We start from the raw sequence: 26,359 nt of genomic DNA on the forward strand, positions 1-26,359 counted from the left end.
CTTGTTGGTCCTTTTTCATAACCTCGAGGGTTTCACTAGATTTCTTGAGGGTCTCACTACATTTATCGGCAGTCTCACCAGTCTTTTTGAGGGGCTTACTACATTTATCGGCGGTTTCTAGAAAGTTCTTGAGAGACCTTAAAAGTGTGGTTTTGAACTCTATATCCAGTCATTTGCTTTCCTCCATTTCTGTCATTTGTGATCTGTTTCTTTGTCTCCACATTTTTTATGCTTCCCTGTGTTGGTAGAGTGGCTTTGTGTGCTAAGTGTCCTATAGGGCCCAGTGGCTCAGCCTCCCCAATTACCTGAGGTGGACACTCTTGGTGCACCCCTTTGTGGGCTGTGTGCACAGTCTTGTTGTAGTTAAGCCTTAATTGTTGTAGGTATCACTGGGAGGACTTGACCTCCAGGCCAACTGGCTGTGAGAGTCAGCTGTGTCTACGGTGGGAGAACTTCTGTGCTGAAGACACCCTTATGAGGCAAGACTTGCTTCAATGGGGCTTTGGTGCTCACTGAGTCTGCCCCCTGAGTGTGTCCCTTATAGATCTGAGGAGTTGTAATTGGATGGTCCCACTCTGACCACTGGGTACACTGGCTCTTGGATCTAAGGAGGTGTTAATTTAGCCTCTGCCTGAGGCTACCCAGCAGGAGCTATGAAGAGATTTGCAGATTCCCCTTCCTTGTTTGGGGTTTGGAGGTGCCCAAATGAGGCCCAGCTGTGAAGCAATGCAAGCTGCTGTGGGGCCTTGGGCCTCCTCTTGGAAGTTCTGGGTCTGTCTAGCCCAGCTTCAGTTTGTTAGGTAATTTTCAGATTGCACAGGGCCAGGGCATTCATATGCAAGAGTCTCTGCTGCAGCTTGGGTGGGGCGGGGTCTCAGGGAATCAACAGGGCAGAGCAAGAAGCTATGGCTGATCCTCAGATCTGCCCTAAGGGGCCCCGCGTCTCAGTGTCCCGGTAATTGCTGCAAGCACCTTTGAGAGAAAGCCGCCCTCGAGTTCCAAGTTCTGCCTGCTGCCAGACAGTCCAGTTTCTCCCTGTATGAGTCTGGGTCCCCAGAGACTCACCCGGAACTGGAGTTCAGAGCAGTCAGGGGCCTGTTACTCCCTCCCGATTTAAAAAGACAGCCACATCCTCAGTTGCCAGCCCTTGCTGCATGCGCCTCCGTACCTCTGCACTTCCGCACCTCCTCTGAGTCTCAGTGTGCTTTTCTCTTTTCTTCTAGTTGTAGAATTTACACTCAGCCAGCCTTCCTGTGGTTCTGGATGATGTCCGTTTTGTCTTTTAGTTGTATTTTTGAATTTGTTGTGGGAGGCAGCAATTTCTGGTGTTTACCTATGCCGCCATCTTGGTTTCTCCCTGAAAATTATTTTTTAAAATTTGTTTTCAACCATTTAAAAATATAAAAACCATTATTATTAGTTCACAGGCTGTACAAAACAGGGAATGTGCCAGATTTGGTCCATGGGCCATAGTTTGCTGAGTCCTAAACTAGCTAAACTTGAAAGTTTCATACTTGTGCCTTCTTGCTTAAAACTTGAGGAAATGAGAATGAATGGCTTTTTACCATCTAAAGCAGTGATGGCGAACCTTTTGCATTTGGCGTGTCAGCATTTTGAAAAACCTTAACTTAACTCTGGTGCCGTGTCACATATAGAAATTTTTTGATACTTGCAACCATAGTAAAACAAAGACATATTTTTGATATTAATTTTATATATTTAAATTCCATTTAACAAAGAAAAATCAACCAAAAAACTGAGTTCGCGTGTCACCTCTGACACGTGTGTCCTAGGTTTGCCATCACTGTTCCTAAAGGACTTACGTGCAAACATTTTCATTAGAAAGAAAATGTTTTGTTTGAGATCCAATGCCAGTCCCTACCCTTTTGTCTTCTTTTGGTCTCCTTTAAGCCCAACATGTACCCTGGAAGAAGTGAATGCAGGCACAGCAGATGATAACATCTGAAGGCAAGAACCTATCACTGAGAATTTGTTTAATCAAGTAGGCACTTGTACGTTCTATTTGAATTGAATTGTTTGAAACTAAATTTTAGATAAATGAGAGAAATGTAGCACAGCCTAACGAGGGGACATCGTGAAACCAAGGCAGTGAATGACTTCTCTCTCTTGCCCTGCTTAGAAAATGACTGGGATCAAAAAAATTTTGTGCATTTCACTTAGTCCACTACCTGAAAGTTGAGATATGTCTTTTCTGTATTTACTGTTTGTCAAATTCTCTGTTTTCACTGTTCCTGATTCTTCTCTTCACTGCTTGCTAAAACCTCTGTGGTCGAACTGCTTTCCACCCGATTCAGTTGCTATTGTCCCCAGCCCTGCACTACCTTGGCTTCAGAGATAGATGCTGAGCTGAGAGGAACAATGGCTTGGCTCTGATTTGGTTGCCACACATACAGTTTCATAGAACCCTAGAATCCTGGGATTTAAGAGTTGAAAGAATCCTTGAGGTCATTTAAGTCATTTAGGCCAATCTCCTGCTTAATTTAGGATCTTTCTTTTTATTTCATATTGGTGACTCTAGTTAACCCTACTATTTTCCCCTTTATATTGGAGCTAGTTTTATCTCAGGAAAGCTGACTTCCATTTCACAATATTTGTATATTAATCATTTGTACCCATTTGGTTTTTTTTTAAAGATTAATCTAATAATTGTTTACAATCATTTGTTTGTTGATTGATGATTGATTGATTTCAAAGAGAAAGGAAGAGGGAGAGAGAGCTAGAAACATCAAAAATGAGAGAGAATCATTGATTGGCTGCCTCCTGCACACCCCCCACTGGGGATCAAGCCTGCAACCTGGGCAGGTACCCTGACCGGCAATCGAACTCGGGACCCTTCAGTCCACAGGTTGACACTCTATCCACTGAGCCAAACCAGCCAGGGCTGTACCCATTTGTTTTGAAATCACTTTGATATATGGGCCTTTGACTTTCCTCTTCCCACCTGCCTATAATATCTTTAATATGTCTTTTGCTAGATGACACTGTGGTTAGAATTTTAAGTGATTTTGTGAAAGTTGACTATCAGAGATTCTCTTTAATATTAGCCCTTACATTGCATTAAACAGTAGTGGTTTGACACCCTTGGTCATGAAATTCTACACTTTGAAATTCATATAGATTCAACTAATGATTTCTCTCCCATAGTGACTTACACTGCAGGTGGCCACCATTAAAATTTCAGTTTCACTTGCAATTTCTCCTTTGAAGAGACTATGATTCTAGAATTTGGGTTTTGGCTCTGTAATAATATGGAAGGTTGTAGATCTTTAATGAGGCAATGAGTTTTCCTTTAAATTTCTTACCAATATGTAATTAACTGAAGACATTTAGTGCTTCGGTACAAGTCAGTTGGCTTTGCCACTGAGCACACCCAAGTGACCATATCCTGATTATGTGTCAATGTCCAGATTACCTGATTTGTGAAGTGTTTATATCTTTGCTCCACATAATGAGCTGTAATGGAAGAGCAGGGTCTTTGAGGACCTAGGCTCAGCTCTCAATTTTGTCATTTACCAGCTCTATGTCTTTCGTAAATCATTTAACCTTTGTCAGTTGTAAAATATGCGTAATCACAAGCACCCCCTGCAATGTGTAGGATTCAGTGAGATAATGTATATAAAGTGTCCAAATATTACCTGGCACATAGTAATTTAATACATGTCAGGTTCTCTTTTCTTCTGTTGCCTGTTCATTTTTCTCTTTGTGCATCTGGGCTAGCAGGAATAAAAGTCCTGGCTTGATTCCTGGGTTATTCTTTATAACCCTAAAGCATTGAGAGTTTCAGGATGTCTTATGCATATATTTCGTTTTTTAAAAAAATATATTTTATTGATTTTTTACAGAGAGTAAGGGAAAGGAATAGAGAGTTAGAAACATTGATGAGAGAGAAACATCGATGAGCTGCCTCCTGCACACTCCCTACTGGGGATGTGCCCGCAACCAAGGTACACGCCCTTGACCGGAATCGAACCTGGGACCCTTCAGTCCACAGGCCGACGCTCTATCCACTGATCCACTGAGCCAAACCAGTCAGGGCTTATGCATGTATTTCTTACTGCTAAGTCCTCACTGGTGGAAAGAGGGGGAAAGTAAAAGAAGTGAATGTTTAGAAGAAAATAAAACAGAAAGAAAAGAGGGCAAGAGAGGCAGGAAAAGGAAGTGACAAAGGAAGAGAATAAAACATGAAAGAGGCACACCTACTGGGGAATGGAAGTGTTGTAGAGAAATCATCAGCCTTCTCAGAACCAGGCCACTGCATGGTGCAGAGTGACGATCACAGGCTCTGAAATAAAACAGACCTGTGTTCAAAGCCCGGCTTCTCTGCTGATTAGTTCTGGGACCTTGAACAACTCCTTTACCTCTCAGCACTTTAGTTTTCAAATGAAGAAAAAAACATCAGCTAAGTTTTATGAGTGTTTACCATGTATCAGCACTCCTCTGTGCATTTAAATTCTCCAACAGCCCATGTGGTGTGCAGAATTGTGATCCTCACTTGACAGATGAGGAGCTGGCTTAAGGACATAGTTAACATGTGTTCAAGGTCACAGAGCTGGGATTTGCCTGTAGATGATCTGGCTCTGGAGCTAACACTTTAACTGCTGCCCTGAAGCTACCCACTTCGCGGTGGTGAGGAGGACATGAGATCTAACTGTGGATGGGCCCACCCAGGATCTGCCCCTAGTATGTGCCGGTGCCTGTGCTCCCTTCCTTTCTCTCTTTCTCTTCTCTTCCTGGCTGCTTGTCTTCTGTTATCCAGATGGAACTTAATTTTCTGGAAATTTCCATCTGGTTAAAAGGAACCTGCTACTCCAGAAGGAACCCTATGGTAGCCTCACCTCAGGTACACTCTAAGTGTCACTGTTAAACAAGTGAGGTTGGTCCACTTACACACACACACACACACACACACACACACACACACACACACCCTCCCTCTCTAATACACAGGAGTTGATTATTTCGTTTCTTTTCAAGCATGTTTGATTAACTTTCTCACATTAAATTAGGTCATATTTGACCATTGTCTTATAGATTGGTAGATATTTCTTCTATTAGTTCAGCCTGTGTTTTAGCATCAAGTAGATAATATTGCCTGCTTTGTTCATTCATCATGTAACAAAGAGTTATTGAGAGCCTATTACATTCTAAGTATGGTGCTAGGTAGGAGAAATATTAGAATACATGAGATAGGCCTTCCTTTCAAGTAGATCTTTGTCTAATAGTCATAAAACCAATTAATTATACTACAGCATTAGGTCAGGAATGGAGATTAACACAAAATTTATTATTTGTATTTTGTACTTTTACAGGGTTAAAAAATGTGTTCGTTACAATTTCTGTCTTTGTTTTTTGGCTGATAATTCCTTATGCATTCCAATAAAAAAGAAATAACCACACATGTTTTGAGTTATTTTATTAATATATATTTTAAGAGTAAGTTAGGAATCTAATTTCCTCTGCATTATTTTATTTTACTTTATTTTATTTTATTTTATTTTTTAAGGTAATTGTGAGGTTTCTATGGCCAAAGATATACATGCTCATTGTTTAACAAAAGAAGAAGAAAAATACTGGGGCACAAGAAAATTGAAAGTATCTTATAATCCTACTCTCCCAGAATCATTTATAAAATAAGCCATTGACTTTTAAAGGTTTTATAATGTATGTACATTTATATATATGAAAATATGTTCTTTCCCTTTCAAATCAGAGCCTATGGGGACATTAGATGTCTGGTACATCAGACAGAACACTGACTACAGGAGACAACAGATTTCTCTTTTCTGGAAGGTAAGTTTTCAATGTCAACTTAAAATTCAAGGGAATTGCCTATTTGTGTTTTTTTGTTTTATTTGGTTCTTATTGAGCTATAAATAACATATAAAGAGGATTCTATATTTGAACAGTATGTTTCAGGATGGAAAAAGGCCCTTTTCACACAGTGAGGCTTCAGAGACTTTGTTGGTGCTCATTATCTCAACCACATCTTCATGGTACTCAACTCAGTGTCATTTACTTCTGCCAGATAAGGGTGGGAGCTCTGACTCCACACAATCTCATCTTTTCCTCATCCACTTCTTCATCTTTTCCTCATCAAGGTCCCTTTCACCCCTATGCATGCCCACCCTCGGACCCTACTACATCATCTCTTCTGGCTCTTGCCCCCTCTATCACCTTTCTCTCCTGCATACAGTGTGCCCAGCAGTGACCAGGCCACCAGACTTATGCACTTTTGGGGAAATTAAAGCTGGAAATCTGTGGATGTGGATATTTAGGACTATATTTTCTATAGTCATTGAAAAGGGAGAGGGAAAGCTGCCCTACCTCAGGAACACAAATAATAGCGGAAAATAATAGGATCAGGGAGGGAAAGCAGCTTTCCTCAGGAATAGTAGTAGAACAGCAGGACGTAGGGTAACCTTCCAGAAGACATGTGGCTAATGTTATACAGATGTCAAAGTTCCTCAGGGTGCTGAAAGCTGGCGCTGGCGCTTCATGTAGTCCTTACCCAAACCCTGTGAGGTAGGTGCTAGGCATCCCCACTTCACAAATATAAAAATGGGGGGTCAGAGAGGGGAAGTCCTTCCTAAAGTCACCCAGCTACTGAGTGCAGAGCTTGGATTAAAACCTGATCCAGAACACTTTCTGCTACATCCTGACTCTTTCTTTGTTGAAAGAAAATGCTCTTTGAATTGAGCTACTAATTAGCATGCTCATAATAAGAGGTGTTCAGGTGCACTGTACTCTTCCTTTTTTCCCCCAAACCTCCCCCAGATAAGGGTAAATAAACAGTTTTGGAATTATGAAGCTGGTGAGCACAAAACCAGAAAGGGTCAGAGTAAGGAATAAAAGGTCCCCTGATGGAGTTAGCATGATCGATCTGGAGAGTTGCAATCTTCTTCAGATTTAAGGAATGAGCCAGGCAATCAATAAGCTCTTTATCCCTCTTTTCTGTCCTCTCTCTCTCTCTCTCTCTCTCTCTCTCTCTCTCTCTCTCTCTCTCTCTCTCACACACACACACACACACACACACACACACACACACACACACAATGTCTGGTAGAAGAGGGGACTACTATAAATAGCATGGTGAGTCATAATCAAGCTCTTAACTTTGAAACTAAAACCAAAGCTTAAAATTCATTTTAAAATAAAGCCATTTTGTACTAGCAAGACAATTCTCAAAGCAAGACGTTTAGAGCAGCCATATCTGTGCCTATGATAGGAGAACCCAGCTCAGTTCTTGGCTCGTGGTTTTCATTTTCACAAGTAAATGACTGGTTAAACCCAAAATTCCTCTTCCCATAAAGATTTCTCCTCCCAAAAGGTCTTCAACATACATATGCAAATTCTTCTCTGCTTCTCGTTCTGATCTTGCCCCTAATCCTCACAAAGTAGAGGTTATAAAATGAGGCTTTGGAATTCAAAGGGACTTTAATCCTCTCCCAGTCCACCCTTCCTCTCACGGACATTGCTCCCGTGTTAGCCGGGGCAGACAGATGTCTCTCTGGGACCTCCGACAGGGAGCATTCCACTCTGTCTGCAGTCCATGCCAGGGTAGGCATTTCCTACTGTCAGAAAATCTTCCTGTAGGTGGGGCCAGAACTGTAGATGCTTGGACTGGAACTGGCTGGAATAAGAAATCAAAAATGCAAACACTGGGAGCTTCTGTAACTTGACTGTGGCAGTGACAGGGCACCCACAAAGCCTTCACTGGCCATGCAGTCTGAGAGGCTCCTTGGAAAGTTGGGTCTAGTCCTCAGTCTTGTAGGGCCATTCCCAGCTAAGTCCTTTTGTGCCAAGTCCTGGGCAGCTTCCAGGGCCCCAAATAGACCACTCACCTGAGGGTGGGAATAAAACACTGGCCAGAGTCACGAAGGTGAGCAGGCCTGCTTTGGACCACAGAACCGCCGAGTCACAGGCTCTGGCGTCAAAGGGAATTTAGCCAGCATGCAGTCCCACCACCCATTTTACAAATGTGGGAATAGCCGTGGCCGGTTTGGCTCAGTGGATAGAGCGTCGGCCTACAGACGGAAGGGTCCCGGGTTCGATTCTGGTCAAGGGCTCATACCTCGGTTGCAGGCTCCTCCTTGGCCTGGGCCCTGTTTCTCAGACATCAGTGTTTCTCTGTCTTTCCCTCTCTCTTCCACTCTCTCTAAAATCAGTGGAAAAATATCTTCGGGTGAGGATAAACACACACACACACACACCACACACCACCACCTCGCACCCCCCCCCACACACACACACACCACCACCTCGCGCACCCCCCCCCCTCACACACACACACACACACACGCACGCACAAACCAAACAAACAAAAAACTGGGGGGGAATGCGGGAACAGCTCTAGGGAGGTGAAATGATTTCCAATGAGAGGGCCTATGGTGCTTGTTCCAGGGAGCCTTTCCCGGGCAGAAACCACTGCCCCTTCTGTCTGGACCACTCCTGTCCCACTCGTCCCACCGGGGACTCCTCATGCGCCCTCAGGCAGGCTTGGGAATTGACCGGGTGGCGCCGCAACACAGGGGACTCAGACTAGAAAGAAACGCTGCAGCCAGACCAGGTGCTTTGTGGTGGGGCCCAAATTAGACTTCACTGAGGAAAGGAAGCACAGACATGCAGGCGGTGGGTTGGTTTTTTTTAACTGTGATTAATACTGGGAAACCCAATGAGGGGACACCCCACCACGGCAGCGGGGGGTTTTCGGGTGTTGGAACCAAAGGAAGCCCCAAGTAAAACCCCATTGGTCTGTGAACAAAGTGAGAGCACGTTTCTCTTGCAGTTGGGGAAATGTGAGGTGACCTTTCATTTTTGCAGGATGTTTACATTAGAGGAGAACAGCCAGGTGTTGAATGGGCACAGTCCCTGTGAGTGTGGGTGTGAATGTATGTGAGTGTGAGTAGAGGTGGGTGTGTATGTGAGTGATGTGGGTGCATGTGTGTTATATACGTGTGTGAGTACAAAGGGTATGTGTGAATGTGTGTATGAGTGCGTGTGAGTCTTTCATACGTGTGAGGGATATGAGTGGGGATGTGGGCGTGGGTATGTCTATATGAATATGTGTGTAAGTGCATGTATGTGAAGGTCTTAGTCCATTTAAGCTGCTATAACAAAATACCATAGACTGAGTGACTTATAACAACATAAATCTATTTCTCAAAGTTCTGGAGTCTGGAAGTCCAAGGTCTGGGTGCTAGCATGGTCGGTGAAGGGTGTCCTCTGGGTTGCAGCTTTTCTGTTGTGTCCCCACAAGGTAGAAGGGGCTAGGGAGCTCTGTGGGGTCTCTTTGATAAAATCATTAATCCTATTCATGAGGGCTCTATCTTCATGACATAATCACCCTCCCAGAGGCCCCACCCCCTGACACTGTCACCTTGGCATTAGGATCCCAATTTGGGGGCACACAAACATTCGGACCATAGCAGTGAATAAGTGTGAGCGTGTGGAAGGTGTGCATGTGGGTCTGAGTGTGGGTGTGAATGTGTGTGAATTTCATCTATTTCTGTGTGAATGTGAGTGTGTGTGTGAGAGTGAAGGAGACCTTTGCTTTGTTGTTCTGGTTCCCACATAATTACTTATTTTCCCAGACCTTGGTTTCTCCTGAAAACCACATTTCTTCAAAAATATCCTGTACTATTTTTTGCCATAGTTATTTTTAAGAGAAAAAGTATTTTCTCTGTTGAAGCCAAAAAGTACCACCTAATCCATGGAATGCAATAAAAATACCAGGTATTGTTAAAACAAATGCAGTAACATTTAGAAACTCTTTCTCTGTCATAAGCAACCTGTTTTGTGTGAGAGGCCTTCACAGGAGGCTCTTAGCAATCCTGTCCCTCAGATTCCCTTTGTCATTCTCTGTGCAAAGTTTCATACTGTTTCCTTTGCTTAGATTAAGCATTTCAGTCTGTGAGTCCAATACACTGTTCTCCAAGTTAATACAACATGTATCCTTTAAGAAGAAAATTCACCTTTTAAAAAAATTATTAAACTGGAGTGACATTGGTCAACATGAACATATAAATCACCTTTAATATAGATATAGATATGGATATGGTTATAGATATGGATATGGATGTGGATGTGCATATGGTTATGGATATGGATATAGATATAGACAGATACATATGTAGATACAGATATAGATACATGTGTAGATATAGATAAGAGATAGGGGTATAGAGATACAGATAGGTAACGTCTGAAAAGATGATGGACAAAGCCACATTAACCTTTGTAGTTTCCTCTGTTACTTTCTTCAGAGACCTCTCACTATCTTGATCATAACAAATTAAAAACTTTCTGAAATTATGAGGCCATGAGTCTGGAAGAAAAATATCTGAGTGTATATGAAGCTGAATTCATTCCATTAATTCATTCAAACAAGTATATGAAAGCCAGTCGTTGGTACTGGACACTGCATGTTCTTCATGCCAGGGATATGGAAGTGAACAAGATCAATCCAGTCCTCATGTGCTTGACCTCACAGTCCAGCAGGAGGACAGGCAGAGGAGTGGGGATGATGATGCACTCAGGCATTTAGGAGGAGTTCAGGGTTCAGCTGGGGGCGTGATGGTTGGGCTCACACAGGAGAGCAGGGGAATGGATAAGGAGTCAGAGCAGACCTCTCAGAACATAATGCCTGGAAGAACGGGAGAGCCAGGACAAGAGGAAGCACATTCGTCAGGAGACCCTCTGGGGACCATGGATTCAGCATAGAAATGATGCATCTCTTCAGTGAAGGGCCATCCCATGGAAATATAAAGCGGGCCACAAATGCGAGCCAATCACGGGTAATTAATTTTTTTCTCATAGCCAGATTTTTTAAAAGAAAAAGATAGAAGTAGAATTAATTTAAAAAGATATTTAACCCAAATATATCTGGAATAGTTTCATTTCATTATGTAATCAATATTTTAAAGTTATTAATGAGCTATTTTACTTTTTCCCCTACTAAGTCATTGAAAACTGGTGTGTCTACTAAGCATCAGTCCAGTGCAATGGCTGAGGGTTCGCCTCCCCCAGTCAGCAGCAGCACACCCCATGCAGGCTGGCCACACTGCCAGGGCTCCATGCTTTCCTGCAGCAAAGGGCGCCCTCCTGTAATGGACGGTGCAGCTAGGGGGCTCTTTTTTAAAAATTGATTTGAGGGGAGTGGGGGGAGAGAGATGTTGTTGTTCTGCTCATTTATGCACTCTTTGGTTGTTTCCTGTATGTGTCCTGACCCAGGATTGAACTCGCAACTTTGGCCTCAGTACGAGGCTCTAACCAAATGCGCTACCCGGCGAGGGCCAGCTCGAGGGCTTTGATAAGCAACACTGAAGAGAGTGAGAGAGACTCCTGGTTACAAACGTGGGAAAATATTTGGTGTTTTTTATTCATTTGTTAAATGAAGCAATTCATTTTGATAAACAGCTGCCCTCAAACCACAGGAGGGGAGAGAACAACGAGCCCCAAACGCCAGCCTCAGAGGCTGGGGACCAGCGGCAGCTTCCTCAGTGCACTCGCTTTGTCTATTTCCCCTTGTGTCTCTCAGTATCATGTGAAGAACATCCCAACCTGTATCACATTGCACTGAAGGGATGGATGCTTTGGTCCGCTCCTAGGAAAGAGATTCAGTGAGAGTAGACTGTATTATTTGTAACCTGATTTATTTATTTATTTTAAATATATTTTTATTGATTTCAGAGAGGGAGAGAGAGATAGAAACATCAATGATGAGAGAGCGTCATTGATTGGCTGCCTCCTGCACGCCCCCTCCTGGGGACCAAGCCCACAATCCGGGCATGTGCCCTGACCAGGAATTGAACCATGACCTCCTGGTTCATAGGTAGCTGCTCAACCACGCTGATTTCTTGATGTAGGACAAAGGCCTGTTGTAAATCCCCAGAGAAGACTGGCTGCCAGGAGCCCGAGGGCTTATGTAATTATAGGATGTGTGCAATCTCAGAATCCATACTTAAATACAAAAGGCACCAGATGGGAGGATTTCAGTAATTTGTCACAATATTCAATTCTATCTCTTTCCTTTCCCCAAACCTGCCCCATCGCAGGCTGGCACAGCATTTCAGAAGACTGTTTTGAAAAGAATAGGTTGCTTTCTTTCTTTCTTTCTTTTTTCCAATGCAAATATCTTTACTCCTGCAGGAGGGTGCACGTGCACATGGTCTGGGAGCACACGCACACTGAGCGGGCAGTCGCTCCCTTTTTAATCCTGACGCACGTGACCTGTTCCTCAGCCCTGATTGGAGCGCAGGCGCACAGTCTCTCGTGATTGGCTAATTCAAAGGGAGGGGTTGACCTTTGCGGTTTCAAGATGGCGGCCCCCAGGGGAGCTGCAAGCCGTGAGGCCACAATGGAGGCTGCCTGAACTGTTCTTTGACAGAAAAGATGACTTGGTTATTCTCACAATTCCCCCCTTTTCTTTATTTAAACTCTTTCCTTCAAACTCGGCTGGCATTCATTGACTTTCCTGCTCCAGGAGGAGACTAATTTGCTGTTTGGCCCATGGGGTTTCAGTTAACCTTTGGATCATCCTTGGGAGGATGTCGCATCCCACCACTGTAGCTCCTAGTCGAAGGGGTGCATGTGGACACCATGGCGCCCTGCCACTGTCCACACCATCGCTCTGGTGGGTCGGAGCCGGGAGCCTCGACCCCGGGTTCCAGCTCACTCGTCACCAAAGCTGCCATGGCCTTAGCAGCGGGCGGCAAACTCACTAGCCAACAGAGCCAAATACCAACAGTGCAACGACTGAAATTTCTTTTGAGAGCCAAGTTTTTAAACTTAAACTATATAGGTAGGTACACTGTTATTACCTTAAGTAGGGTACTCCTAAGGCTCAGGAAGAGCCACACTCAAGGGCCAAAGAGCCGCATGTGGCTCGCGAGCCGCAGTTTGCCGACCACGGCCTTAGGGCCTCAGGGATGGTCCGCCTGACCGTGTTATCAGGGGTGAATGTACAGCACTGGCCCCAACATTACACATATTCCCCCCTTTCCTGCCAGAATCCCAGCCAAGGCCAACCTGGTCGCTTTCCCTGGCTTTCTAATCACACATATGAGACCAGCTGTAAAACAGGGATTTCTCGTTGGGTAGCAGAATGGCGTCAATGACAAAAATAAGAGAGTAGGTAGCAGAGAATGAACAGAAAATAGAAAACCCAGGTGGAAAGGGGAGTTAAAGTTCCACTCTTATGAAAGTTCCCATTATTTTTCTGTTTTTCTAGCTGCAAAACAGGATAGAAATTATGTGGGGTAGCTACCGTGAGCTGTGACTGGAATTAAATCGGTTCAGTGTAGCACAACACCTGGGCAGTGTCTGCCAAGTGCCAGCTGGCACCACAGCGGAGAAGAGCTCATCCTCTCGCCCGGCCAGTATGCTCAGTGGTTGGGTGCCATCCTGTGCACCAAAAGGCTGCCCATTTGACTCCAGGTCAGAGCACATGCCGAGGTGCAGGCTTGATCCCTGGTAGGGGGCGTGCAAGAGGCAGATGATTGATGTTTCTCTCCCTCTCTCTCCCTTCTCTGGAAAAAAAAAATCAATTTAAAAAATCTAAAAAAAAAAAAAGTTCATCTTCTAGCTAGAGCTATACTACCTGACTTCAAGTTCCAGCTTTACCACTTAATGGCTGTGTGTTCTTGAGCAAGGTGCTTAACCTCTCTGTGCCTTATTTTCCCCAAGAGTAAAGTAGATAGCCCTGGCCAGTTTGGCTCAGTGGATAGAGCACCAGCCTGTGGACTGAAGGGTTCCAGGTTCAGTTCTGGTCAGGCACATGCCTGGGTTGTGGGCTCGATCCCTCGTAGGAGGCAGCCAATCAATGATTCTCTCTCATCCTCTCTCTCTCGTTCTCCCTTCCTCTCTTATATGTTCTTTGTAATCAACTGTGTGACATTGGTGAGACTTCCTTTATAGAGCTCTGGTATAAGCCAAGTCAAGATGGCTTGTCTCTCCATAAATTGACAGAAGAGTCATATGACTATGATGGGGAAAGTGCCAATTATGGTGATTTTTATATTAGAGTAGGTGAGAGAAGGGAACTCACCCAGTATTTTTACACCTGCCATGTGCCAAGCACTTTTTGAAACAATTTACTTCCTTTAGCCCATCGAATCCTCCAAAACTCCTATGCTGTCCACAGAATTATCCTCATTTTACAGAGGAGAACATTGAGCCTCAAGGAAGTAAAATAACTTGTCCAAGGTCACATAGCTGCTATGTGGTGGGGCAAGAAGGCAAAGGGTCTGCCCAAAGCAAACAAAAAAAGTCTTCCCAGAAGTTTTTATTTTTAAGTCCTAAGGAGAAATAATTTATCAATTCAGAGAAACACCCTTCCTCTAATGTACTTGAAAACAAAACAAAAAATAAGGGCCCTGAATTTGGACATGTGTTAGGTTTTGTCCGCTCATGGGTTATGTTCATCGAGCCGTTTTTGATGCTGAAAGCCTTTTCAGGCAGCAGAACTCTCAGAATAGGTTTATGAGGGCGCTGTTCACTCTGCTTCTCAGTCAAAAAGGCTAAGTTTACTAGTTAAAGCATTTCCCACTGGACAGAGCAGGAAGAAGCTGCAGGAGAGGGGCACTAGGACAGCGTTTCCTTTTTTAGCTTACTCTTACCAATAGGAGAGTGACAATGGCAACACTGAAGTGAGACCAGCTTTGGCGCTGCCCAAAAGGGTACGAGAAGTACCAGGTCTTCCAGACACTCTCAGGGATGCCAGGAATGGTCCAGACATCCCTTCCTCTCCCACAGCCACCAGGGGGCGCACTAAACTCTCACGTTTCTGTGGGGACTACTTTTCTGTGGGGAGTCAGTTTCTTAACCATTCGGAGCTTCAGCACCCTCATAGGAACTAAATGCAACAACAGGTGTAAGCTCTTGCCTCATGGTATGGCCCATAAATGATAGTTTCTCCCTTATCACTCACCCAAACAAACTAATACTGAAATAAAAAGAAGTTCATCTGGAAAGACCCAGCTGGCTCCTCAGGTAGTAGTTCTTCTGGGTTCCCAGCTGGTCCCCTTGTGACTCAGGGCCACTGTCTCTGGGGGGGAAAGAATTCTGGATCCCCACCTCCCCCAAATTGCTGACCTCATTCCACTGCTGATGCTCCACAACCTCACAGTTAGAGACGCTGCTTTGCAACTTTAGGGCAGACGGGTGGCTGGGGATTCCAGCTCTGACACATGGCGGCCCATACTTACAGTTCATCACTCAGACTCACCTGTGTGGAGCAGACGTCAGAGTGGACAGGTCACTAGTCTAGAAGCCAGGAGCCCTGGATTCCACACTCTCCTCCTCCATTGATCTCTTGAGTGGCCTTGAGTAAGTCACTTCCTCGCCCTGGGGCTTAGCTTCCCCATTGACAAAAGGAAATGTTGAATTAATTGTGAATCTGTGGAATCCCTTCCTGTTCTGTTGTTCTGTGATGATATTCCATTCCATCGGGGCCACGTGTGACTTAAGGGTGATGGATGGCATCCATTTTTTGCAAATTTTACGTTGCTATTAAAAAAACCTCAACTAATTATCCTGTTTTAAGCTGCTGCTAGCCCAGCTGGATAAATACTTGTTTTCCATTGGCTCACTGAATTTTTTGTTTCCAAGACCCTGTCAGACAAGTTAGGCTCGGTTTTTAATTTGGTTAAGGAAGCCAGTTACCCGAGAGAGATTAACCTTTATCCCCAAACTTGAGCTTCACATTTTATAAAAGCACAACTCACGAAATACATATTTATTTGTCTAATTACCTCAACCCCGCCCTCACCTGCTCACTGATCTTTTCCACTCTAAGATATGGGGTATGGAAGAAAAATGCCAAGTATGGTCCAGGCCCTTTACTGCCCTCTGGGAACCGTCACTCCTTTTCCAGACTCGCACCTCTGGTCACTGGATCACTGTGATCAGCTAGATTTTCCCAGCGATCACTGGGCAAGTTCAGTAGATCCAAGATTACTTGACATTTCCCCCCGTCTTTCAGCATTCTACCATAGCACTCTGAATGAGAGTGTTGCGGTGTCTGTGCAGGACAATGAGAGAGACGATAAAGGCTGGTTTGCAAGGTGTTTTTTCCAATTAAGGCTCTGTTTGCTTAGTTGTCAGGGTGGGACGGAAGCCTCTGTGTCCGTGGCAAGAATGGAGAGCTTGGTGAACTTGGCTAACTATGGGGATGCTGTAGGGTGGGGTAATAATCATATCTCTGGACCTCAGAGGAAACAGATAGTGAAGGACAGAATGAGAGATACTTGAGGGAATGGTCTTCCCTAGCCAGCTTTTGCCTTAATTTACCCTGTTTCTTTACTCTCTTTCTTTCTCTTATGACAAAGGGTATGTTTATGAATAAGTTTAGAACACCATAATTTCTAAAGCATTCACTTATTTTAATTCACACAACAGGCCTATGGGAACAGCTGTGGCAGACATTTGGAATGATGGACATTTTCTTGGTTCTTGCCCAAACACAAAGATGTCTTCTAGGGAGAGGCTGGACGTGCACCCCAACGAGCCCTCAGCAACATGGTATTTACCTGGTGCACAGACCATGGTTTAAGATCCAGTCTCAGGCCTTGTGGATCCAGAGAGGCACCTAGGACAGGACCTGCATTAACCACGCTCTCAGAGACTAAAATATAATAAAAAGCTGCATGTTCATGATGAATTTATAGTGAAAAATTCAGCTGTTGGGCAAACCAGAAGGCTTGAGTCAGCAGATAGGAATATTCTTTCTCAGTATGCTAATTATTTTGGAAACCAAATTATAATCAGAAGGGCAATTTATTCACTTAAAGTGAAAAACACAAATTTTAACTGAACCAGATGTTCATGCTAGCCAAGTCTCTCCTGACAGATAAACTACAAATTATTAGAAGATTGCTTAGGGAGTGGAGAATCAGAGAAAGGGGCATTTGACAATTTTAAGGTGTGTCTTTCAGCAGCTTGAGGCCACCCTGCACCCCATGGGAGGAATAGCCTTGCCAAGAAAACTGTAATGCTTACGTCTGCTGAGCTAAGCCTTCCTCTCCATGCAGTAGGCATGGACGGGCACTGCCAGTGCTGACCTTGGCGGCTCTCCGCTCTCATTGCTTCTGTTTCTCATGGTCCTTGTCCAAACAGGGCTACAATACAAATAATTAGCTTTCTGCTTACTTTCTGGGATTGCTCCCAAGTGATCTCAGTTGGAATTTTTGCAGTTCCAAAAACTCATTGGGTACACATTTAAAAAGAGTGTCTTCATCTCCTAGCACAGACGGCTCATCCAATTCATCCAATGGGTTTTACTAGTTTAGCTCTTGAAAATCTTGTTTTTTATTTCATGAGCAGCATTGTGCTTTCTATTTAAAAAGGTGTGTGTGTGTGTGTGTGTGTGTGTGTGTGTGTGTGTGTGTGAGAGAGAGAGAGAGAGAGAGAGAGAGAGAGAGAGAGAGAGAGAGAGAGAGACAAAATTAGAAATGGAGATTCAGAGGAGCTGAGTGTCTTGCCCTGAGTCACATAGCTGGTGATCGGTAGAGCTAGAACTCAAATCCAGATCTTCCCAGTTTAGATCCTGCTCCTGTTCCATTGAATGCAATTGAGTTTTCTACTGGTAGGAAGTTTCATTTTGAAGCAAGCAAGAAAAATCAATGTTCTGTTAAGAATTAGCTTTAAAAAATGTTAAGTGATATTTTTCTCTAAATGGTGGGGGTGGGCAGCAGCATAAAGTGTGCAGTTGAGGAGCTGAGAAGATATAAATAAAAAGGTCACTCAGATGTAGCCATCTGCTTCAGGGGACCATGAGGTCCAGCCATAGAGCATCCAACGACCTTGTCTGAGGCTACACAGTAAGTGGATGCGTTTTGTTGCAGAATCTGAGTGTATCAGAGGCAAGAGGAAAAATCCTCCACTATCAGGTGACTTTGCTGGAGGTGGCTGGGGAGAAAGCCACACTACAGAACATCACAGAACATACCTCCTGGACCTGGGTCATTCCCAGAACTGAGAACTGGGCTGTGGCTGTGTCTGCAGCTAACTCAAAAGGCAGTTCCCTGCCCACTCGTATTAACATAACAGACCTGTGTGGGACAGGTAAGTACCAACTTTTCTTTAATATTGCCTGTGGGAAACCATGTCTTACTCACCTCTTATCTTCCTCAGGCTCAGTTCAGGGCCTGGTGTGGGTAGCCCTGGAATTTAGACTTCTGAATCAACAGCTTTCAAAGGTTGTCTTTTTCACTTAGACTAGGAGTGGCCGTGGACAAGTGAGTTAACACTCTGGGCTTCAATTCCCCCGTCTTTAAAGTGGGGATTACATCATCCACTTTGCAGGTCATTGTAAGATTAAACACAGAGACTAGTACATAGCAGGTGCTTAATAAGTGTTAGTTAAGGAAATATTAGTTGCATTAAGTTGAACATGAATATCTGGCTAATTTTTCCAGAAGCAAGAATAATATAGGCTGTCAAATTCTAGAAGAAAATATTTTACCCCTATAATCAAAACATATTTTAAAACCAATCGTATTAAAATGAAATTCTGGCTGTAATGAAACTATAGTAAAAAAAAAATTTATGTTATAGTTCTTTATATCACAAATTTAGGTGTGATCCCAATGATCTAATTGAAAACCTCCCAACTAGCTATACACATTTCATAGTTGCATTCTCTGAAAACTAACTTCTTTGGGTAAAAACCTATAATTAGTATTAAAAAAAAAGGTAAAAAAAGAAAGAAAAAGAGGGGGGATAAAAAGGATGCTAATGCTATTTCTCAGGGCCTTTTTCCAAAACTGCCTGATAGAATAAAACTCTAATAAGATCCTTGCTTAAAATTCAATGTAACAATTTTATCTATATGTGAGTCTAGCAATCATCATTTTGAAGAAGGGTCTACCAAAACATGATTATTTTATGTATACTATTAAATCTGTGTTATATAACTTTTCAGTCACATACCTATAAATATAGAGACAATAGAGTAATAAAAATAAGTAGAAGAAAATACAAGTAAATATTGATAACCTTGGATTGGTATATGAGTTAGAAATTGCTCTTAGGAGTAAAGGGTTGCTCTTAGCAGAGGCCTGAGCACAGTGATTTATTTATTCTCACACATTAAAGAAGTCAGAAGTAGCCAGCCTTCTCCAGGACTGGTGTGGCAGCTTTGTGACATCATCAGGACTCCAGCCTCCTCCTTCTGTTCCTTCTGCCAAGTTGGCTTTCGTCCTCAAGATGGATGAACTCCTGAACTTCAAGACGGTTGCCCAGAGTTCTAGCCATTTCCATCCAGGCAGCAGGAGAGATGGAAGAGAGGAAGGCACACCCCTCTCCCTTGAGGAGCTTTGCCCCAAGTCACACACAACATACTTGCAGCCATTGACTCTAATTGGTCACCAGGCCACACCCAGCTCAGAGGAGGCTCAGAAGTGTATTTCAGGCCGCAGTGTTGCCTCGCTAAAGAAGATGAAGGCGGGTGGGTATTTGATAGGCCGATGGTAATCTTGCTCACGTGTATTAGGTACCTAAGGCAGAAACCTGATGGAAGAGATGGATTAACTATGGGGAAAAAAGCTTAAACTTTCTGCATAGTGAAATTTAAAAAGTTGAAAACACCAAAAATAAAACTTTAAAAATACGAGTAGCAATTTTTCTCAGAGTAACATAATAAAACCATGTTCCCATTTTCAGATCTAACAAATGTTAACAGTTGGCCAGATTTTCTTTTCTATTTTAAAAACATTATTTATTTATTTCAATTACAATTTACTTTCAATATTATTTTGTACTAGTTTCAGATGTATAAATAGAAACTTAAGAAAAGTATATATCACATTTTTTACAAAAAGAGGATTATCTGTCTAACTTTTTAAAAAATGTATTTTTATTGATTTCAGAAAGGAAGGGAGATGCAGAGAGAGACAAAAACATCAGTGATGAGAGGGAATCATTGATTGGCTGCCTTCTGCATGCTCAACACTGGGGATCGAGCTGAAACCCGGGCATAGGCCCTGACCAGGAATCCAACTGTGATCTCATGGTTCATAGGTTGAAGCTCAACCACTGAGTCATGCCAGCTGGGCCTATCCAACCTTTTAAAATAAGAAAGCAGGGATATGAACAAGCAACTCAAATAATAAATATAAAAAGAATAATAATGATATAAAAATATGTTCAGTCTAATTACTAATCAATGAGATGCAAATTTTAAAAAACCATGAGAAACCAAATCAGACTAAGAGTAAAAAATTAGTATAATCCACACTGGTGAATGATTAAAGTATTCTTGTACCCTGCTAGTGGGTGTGTACACTGGCATACCTTTCTTTCTAAAGAACAATTTGGCCAAATGTAATAAACTTTAAAGATAAACATATCTTTTGACCAAGAAATTTTAGCATTATAAATGTATCCTCAGCAAATAGTAAGTGCTTAAAATAAATAGGCAAAAATATGTTTGTTGAAAAAAAAAAATAGTGAAACAGTACAAATAACCTAAATGTAAAATAATAGAAAATGAACTGGGTTAATATATCCCGACTCTCACTGGCACTGATTTCATGCTAGCATTAAAGTGATGTTGTAGCTATGTTTTTATTGCCATGGAAAGATGCACATAATAAGTACAATGGTGGGCTTCCAATAGTGTATATGGGATAATGTCATTTAAAATATGTATTTACATGAATATACATTTTTCACAAGTTAAAAACATTTAGTGGGATATAATGGAAATGTTAATAGAGATCATCATTGCATCATGGGATTGCAGGTGATTTTTCTTCCCTTTTGCTTGTTATACTTTTTAATTTTTTTTCTTCGATGAGTAAGGACTACATATGTAACTTTTTAAAGTGAATTCTGTGGAAGAAGAGCTCATACCATTGTTTATATCCTGTTGTTGTTAAAATGCAGTATGTCAGAATACCTTACTTCTTCAGACCTCACTGCAGAGGAGCCTTGGGGTTATAAACCTCATGAATTTTCTGGGCCCATTCCAGACTCTTTATTTAGATTTGATAACAACTTCTCAAAATGACACATTCTTTATTTTAGAGTTGGCCTCTACTTTATTCATCCAGTAGTCCTTTATTGAGCATATACTATCTAAGTCAACTGGACTCCAGCAGTAGGTTAAAAGATAAGATCCTCCAGTTATATTTACTCAGGTGGAAGGGCAGACATATAAACGAGTGAACTGTAGTGCAGTATAGTAAGTGTGAGGCTAGTGGTATGCACAGGTAGCTCTAGGAACCGAGAAAAGCCCAAGTATGGGGCTTGGAGAGGAGGCAACATGGGAACAGGGTATGGAGAGACCACTTGGTACTAGCCAGGTGAAGGGATGCAGGTGTGCGGGCATGAGGGTTTGTTTTAAAGAGGGATCCGAATGAGCATATAAGTAAAAAACAATAACAAACAAACAAACAAACAAAAACAGAATCAGGGGTAGGGAAGAGTTGAAAATAAAGGGGATAATTGATGGAAGGAAGACCCTGGGAGCTGGAAGTTGATGGAACCCAGTAACAAAAGCAGTTAAAGGAACATTACTTCCTCTCAGAATGGACAGGTGTTAAATAAGGATGAGGCTCAGTAAAGATGAGCATGCCGAGAAGGTAAGGAATGACACTGAAGTAGTTCTCTACAACTGAGCTGTCTCTAAGAAGGTCTCAGAAGGTGGAAACCTTGGATTCTCAAGAGTCTTTACCACTCCTAAGACCACACCTGACCCTTCAATGCAAAGTTGTGCATCTCAGAGTGGCCAGAGGACAGATTGGCAAATTACGTAATCCCATTCTTGATGGCTCTTGTCTCACACATATTCTGAATAATCTGTAGAAATATTGTACCATAATTTTGTGTGTCCCTCTCGTTCAGAATGTGTTCACACTACTCACAATAGGTAGAATTATGTTGATTTTGAGAAAAGTAGGGACAATTTTATTATCAAAGGCACCTGCCATCGCATTGCATATCAAGAAGCACTAGAACATTTTTGTTGATTTATCATGAAAATTGAATGTGTGCCAAACCCACAGTCAACAAGTAAAACATATTTCACACCAGTCCTTGTGCTCAAGAATTATTGAAACTTTGGGAAGAATCAAAAGCCAGTAGAGTCATAAACAGGCTCATACAGCTGTCAAAGACTTAGGCCCCAGGAGGGGAAGTAATTAAGCCAAGATCATCCAATTAGTGGCAGAGCTGGACAGAAAAACCAGGCCACCTGTCTCTTTCCAAATATCTCATGAACTTCATAACTCTATTCGGAAGCTCTCAGTGGAAATGGGGATGGGAAGTTGAATGATTGAGGCTAAAGGAATAGTGTGAAGGGTCACAGAGAGGAAGTGAGGTGTGAGGCAAGATCTGAAGGAGAGAACAAGCCCTGGCAGCCCTCAGCGGGAGGACATCCAGGCTGGTTCCTGGCAAGTGTAGTGACTCAGAGGCAGGGCAATGCCAAGTTGATTTTTTTAGCTAATTCCAGAGAAAACAGTGGTCAGAAAGGCTCTGGCTGTGTTAGCCCATCACTGGCAAAGGGTCTTGTGAACCATAGGTGCTCAATAAATATTTACTGAATGAATGCATTTCATTAAAAAAAAAAAATTCCTGGCATAGGAAGTCAGATACGAAGGCAAGTGAAGATAAAGGAACCACAGCTGCGGAATTCCAGCTTGTAGAATTATGCAGGTTACAGGCTCTAACTACCACGCCCAGCCCTGAGGGTGCCAGGGGAGGCAGAGGCTGTGCGAAGGGGAATAGTGATGAAGGGAAGGGCGGAGGCAGCGCTGGAGGAAGCACTCCTTTTTCTTGCCGGTGTTGTTCTGAGATGATCATCGCCTGGGCATTTCTACTATAGGGCAGGGAAGTCCTGAGAGCAGGGCAGAGTGTCTTGTAAGGAGCCCTGGAACCTAGCCGGGGAGAGGAGTTGAGAGCAGAGAGTGCCTGTGAGCTGGCTGGCTCCTGAGATTTCTGGTGCCATCCACCCTGTGGGCCTGGCAGTTAAGAGAATCAGAGCCCCACTCCCCCATAAAGGGAAGTGCCAGACATAAAAGCACAGGTAAGTTCTGGAGGTGCCAGGGACACCTGAGGGGGGCCTGTGGACAGGTAGAGCTCAGTTGGCATCACTACAGGCCCTCTGACCTCGAGCTCTCCACCCTGAAAAGCTCCTCCTTCTTACCTACACTTACCTGTAGGAGCAGGAGCTACAGCTAAGCTTTCACTCCTCCTCCTACAGGAAGATGAAGGTCAAGGCTGTTGATCAATCCAAGAAAAATAAATCATGATCCCAAAGGAGAAAATTAGGAGAAATTGGAGGGGCACACGTTTGGGCGGGGGGGGGGGGGGATAGGGGAGGGGAGAAGGCAACAAATAGAACAACTTGTGCCATAGGAAATATAACGAATGCACCAGAAAGAACAAGAGTTTAGAATAAGCATAATAAGTGTCCTCAGGCAGGAAGAGAAGAGAGAATGATAGGAACAGGTGGTTGTGAAGAAGCCTGCAATAAAGAGGTTCGGAATGGAAAGTCTAATTGCTGAAATAAAGAGCTCAGCCAATGGGTTGAAGAGCAAAAAGGGCTCATTGGGAGACGAGCGAGTGAGTGGAAGATTGGGTAAGAAACTCTTCCAAAAGGCATCGGAAACGGGAAAGAAGATGAAAAACAAACAAACTTAAAACACTGAGAGCATTGAAAGGGAAATAGGATGACTGCCTAAAAGGAGTCCCAGTGAGAGAGAAAGTAAGTGAAAGGGAAAAAATTATTGAAAGTATTTATCAAGAATTTTACTGTAGCCCTAACGGGTTTGGCTCAGTGGATAGAACGTCGGCCTGCAGACTGAAGGGTCCCGAGTTCAATTCCAGCCAAGGGCATGTACTTTGGTTGCGGGTACATCCCCAGTAGGAGGTGTGCAGGAGGCAGCTGATCAATGTTTCTCTCTCATCGATGTTTCTAACTCTCTATCCCTCTCCCTTCCTCTCTATAAAAAATCAATAAAATATATATTTTCTAAAAAAGAATCTTACTGTATACTGATATGTACCACTCTGGTGCAGGATGTCGGTAGTAGGGGACGCTCTGTATGAGGGGCACTTGGAAAATCTCTGTACCTTCTGCTCATTTTGCTACAAACTTAAAACTCCTCTAAAAAATAGTCTATACTGTTAAGTGTCTGCAAAATGTAGTGCAGGATGACCAAGCAAGGTTAATCCTAGGAATCTAAAGATGGAGGAGTATCAGAAAAATGTATCAATGTAATTCATCACATTAATACTGAGAGAGAGAGAAAAAAGAGATATGTTCTTCCCAGATATAGAAAAGCATTTAGTTAGAAAAAGGTTTTAGTAATATATTATTTTTTAAAACCTATAGAGAAACTATGAATAAAATAAAACTTTCAGTGTTGTAAGACTTTCAACAAAAACATGCAGTAGTAAATATCATCTTAATAAAGATATGTAGGCACCTTCTCTTTAAAGTTAGCAACAACATAAAAACCAAAAAAATGAAATAAAAGATTTAATTTAAAGATTGGAAGGAAGAGATATTTTAAGTATGCAGCTAGTAAGATTATTATATGAAAAATTCAACATGGGCAATAGATAAATTATTAGAACTAATTAGAGAGTTTAGCAAATTTGTCAGAAATAAGAATAACACACACAAATTAATAGTAGAAAATAAGATGTCATTTACATAGCAAACTAAAAGTATCAAATGTCTAGGAATTAAACTAACAAAGAATCCATGAAAACTTTAAGGAGGACTTTTTAAAACTCCATTAAAAGATGTCAAAGGAGAGCTGAGTAATCTTCTAATGGAACGATTTAACATTGTAACAGCATCCGTTTTCCCTGAATTAAACTATATATTTAACTTAATTCCAGTAAAAACTACCAGCTGGAATTTTGGGGGACCCTAATAAAAGGAAGAATAACGTTTTATGTATAACCAAGAGTATTTTGGAAAAAGAACAGCAAAAGGAAGAGGGGAGTTTACCAACCAAATAGTCAGACATCACAAAGCCTGGTAATGAGAACAGTGTGTTCTGGTGACGAAGCTGACTAGACCCAGACCTAGTCATATATAGAACTTTTTGTATGTTAGGGATGGTGTCACATTTGAAAAAACTTACTGTGTGGGAAAAATAATAAAATTTAAAAAAATAATGATAATAATAAAATTTATTCCCTTAAAAGAAAAACTTTCAGCTAGATTTGGATAAAAAACAAACAAACTTGAGTGTTAAACGTAAAACCAAAAGTCAATAGGAGAAAATGTGGTTGAGTATTTTCATGACCCCTGGATGGAAGGATTTCATAAACAAGACTCAAAATGCACAAACCATACATAGGTTTACCTACAGCAAAGTAAGTATTCATGGGCAACAAACACATCATAAAGGTATCAGAGTCGAAAGACGAGAGTAAGATATTTTTAGAGTTGAAAACTGACAAGTGATTAAGATCTAGACTATGAAAGCTATTTCTGCAAATCAGACACAAGACAGGAAACTCAGAAAAAATTAGCAAAGTATATGAACAGGCAGTTCACATACGGGGAAAAAGTCAGATGCTTAGTAACATATGAAGAGAAGCTCAGTCTCATGAGAAACCGGAAAATGAAAACAAAACCACAGTTAAGTACCACTTTACACGTGCCAGACTGGCAAAAGTTAGGAAGCCAGAAAATACCAAGTGTGGACAGGCGGGGAAATGAGATCTCTCAAGCTTTTCTTTTTGGAGTGTCAACTGATTGGCTATTTTAGAGACCATTCTGGCCATCTTTATAAAGGGTGTCCCAAAATTCACGCAAGAAGTAATTTTGATAGAAAACACAGGTTTATAATTAAAAATTGTAATTTTTTTATTGATTCATAAAGTACACAGTATAGGGTTATATATGGAATAGCATATCGGGTAAATGGCCTCCACAGCTTTGCTGGCACATATGCACTCTTTTTTTTTTTTTTTTTTTAATATATTTTATTGATTTTTTACAGAGAGGAAGGGAGAGAGATAGAGAGTTAGAAACATCGATGAGAGAGAAACATCGATCAGCTGCCTCCTGCACATCTCCTACTGGGGATGTGCCCGCAACCCAGGTACATGCCCTTGACCGGAATCGAACCTGGGACCTTTCAGTCCGCAGGCCGACGCTCTATCCACTGAGCCAAACCGGTTTCGGCCATACGCACTCTTTTGTTGAAATTTTCCATGACCGTTTTTGCATAAATGTGGCTAAATTTCGATGAGGCTCATTTTCATCTTGATAGCTTGGTTAATCAACAAAATTGTCGCATTTGGGGTTCAGAAAATCCATGAGTGATTGTTGAGAAACAAATGCATCCACAACGTGTCACTGTTTGGTGCGGCT

The 26,359-nt window shown here is 42.4% G+C and overlaps 1 protein-coding gene across 1 annotated transcript in view; it reads left to right on the plus strand.

Annotated features, from left to right (window-relative positions):
• Positions 1 to 26,359, plus strand: part of IL12RB2 (interleukin 12 receptor subunit beta 2) — a 65,514-nt gene that overhangs the window by 15,182 nt on the left and 23,973 nt on the right. The window contains exons 8-9 of the mRNA XM_036349845.1: positions 5,732 to 5,811; positions 17,862 to 18,081. Of these exons, the coding sequence (XP_036205738.1) occupies positions 5,732 to 5,811; positions 17,862 to 18,081 (300 nt within the window). The remainder of the gene's footprint in view (positions 1 to 5,731; positions 5,812 to 17,861; positions 18,082 to 26,359) is intronic.

Source organism: Myotis myotis, unplaced genomic scaffold (genome assembly GCF_014108235.1).
Source record: "Myotis myotis isolate mMyoMyo1 unplaced genomic scaffold, mMyoMyo1.p scaffold_m19_p_2, whole genome shotgun sequence".
Taxonomy (NCBI): domain Eukaryota; kingdom Metazoa; phylum Chordata; class Mammalia; order Chiroptera; family Vespertilionidae; genus Myotis; species Myotis myotis.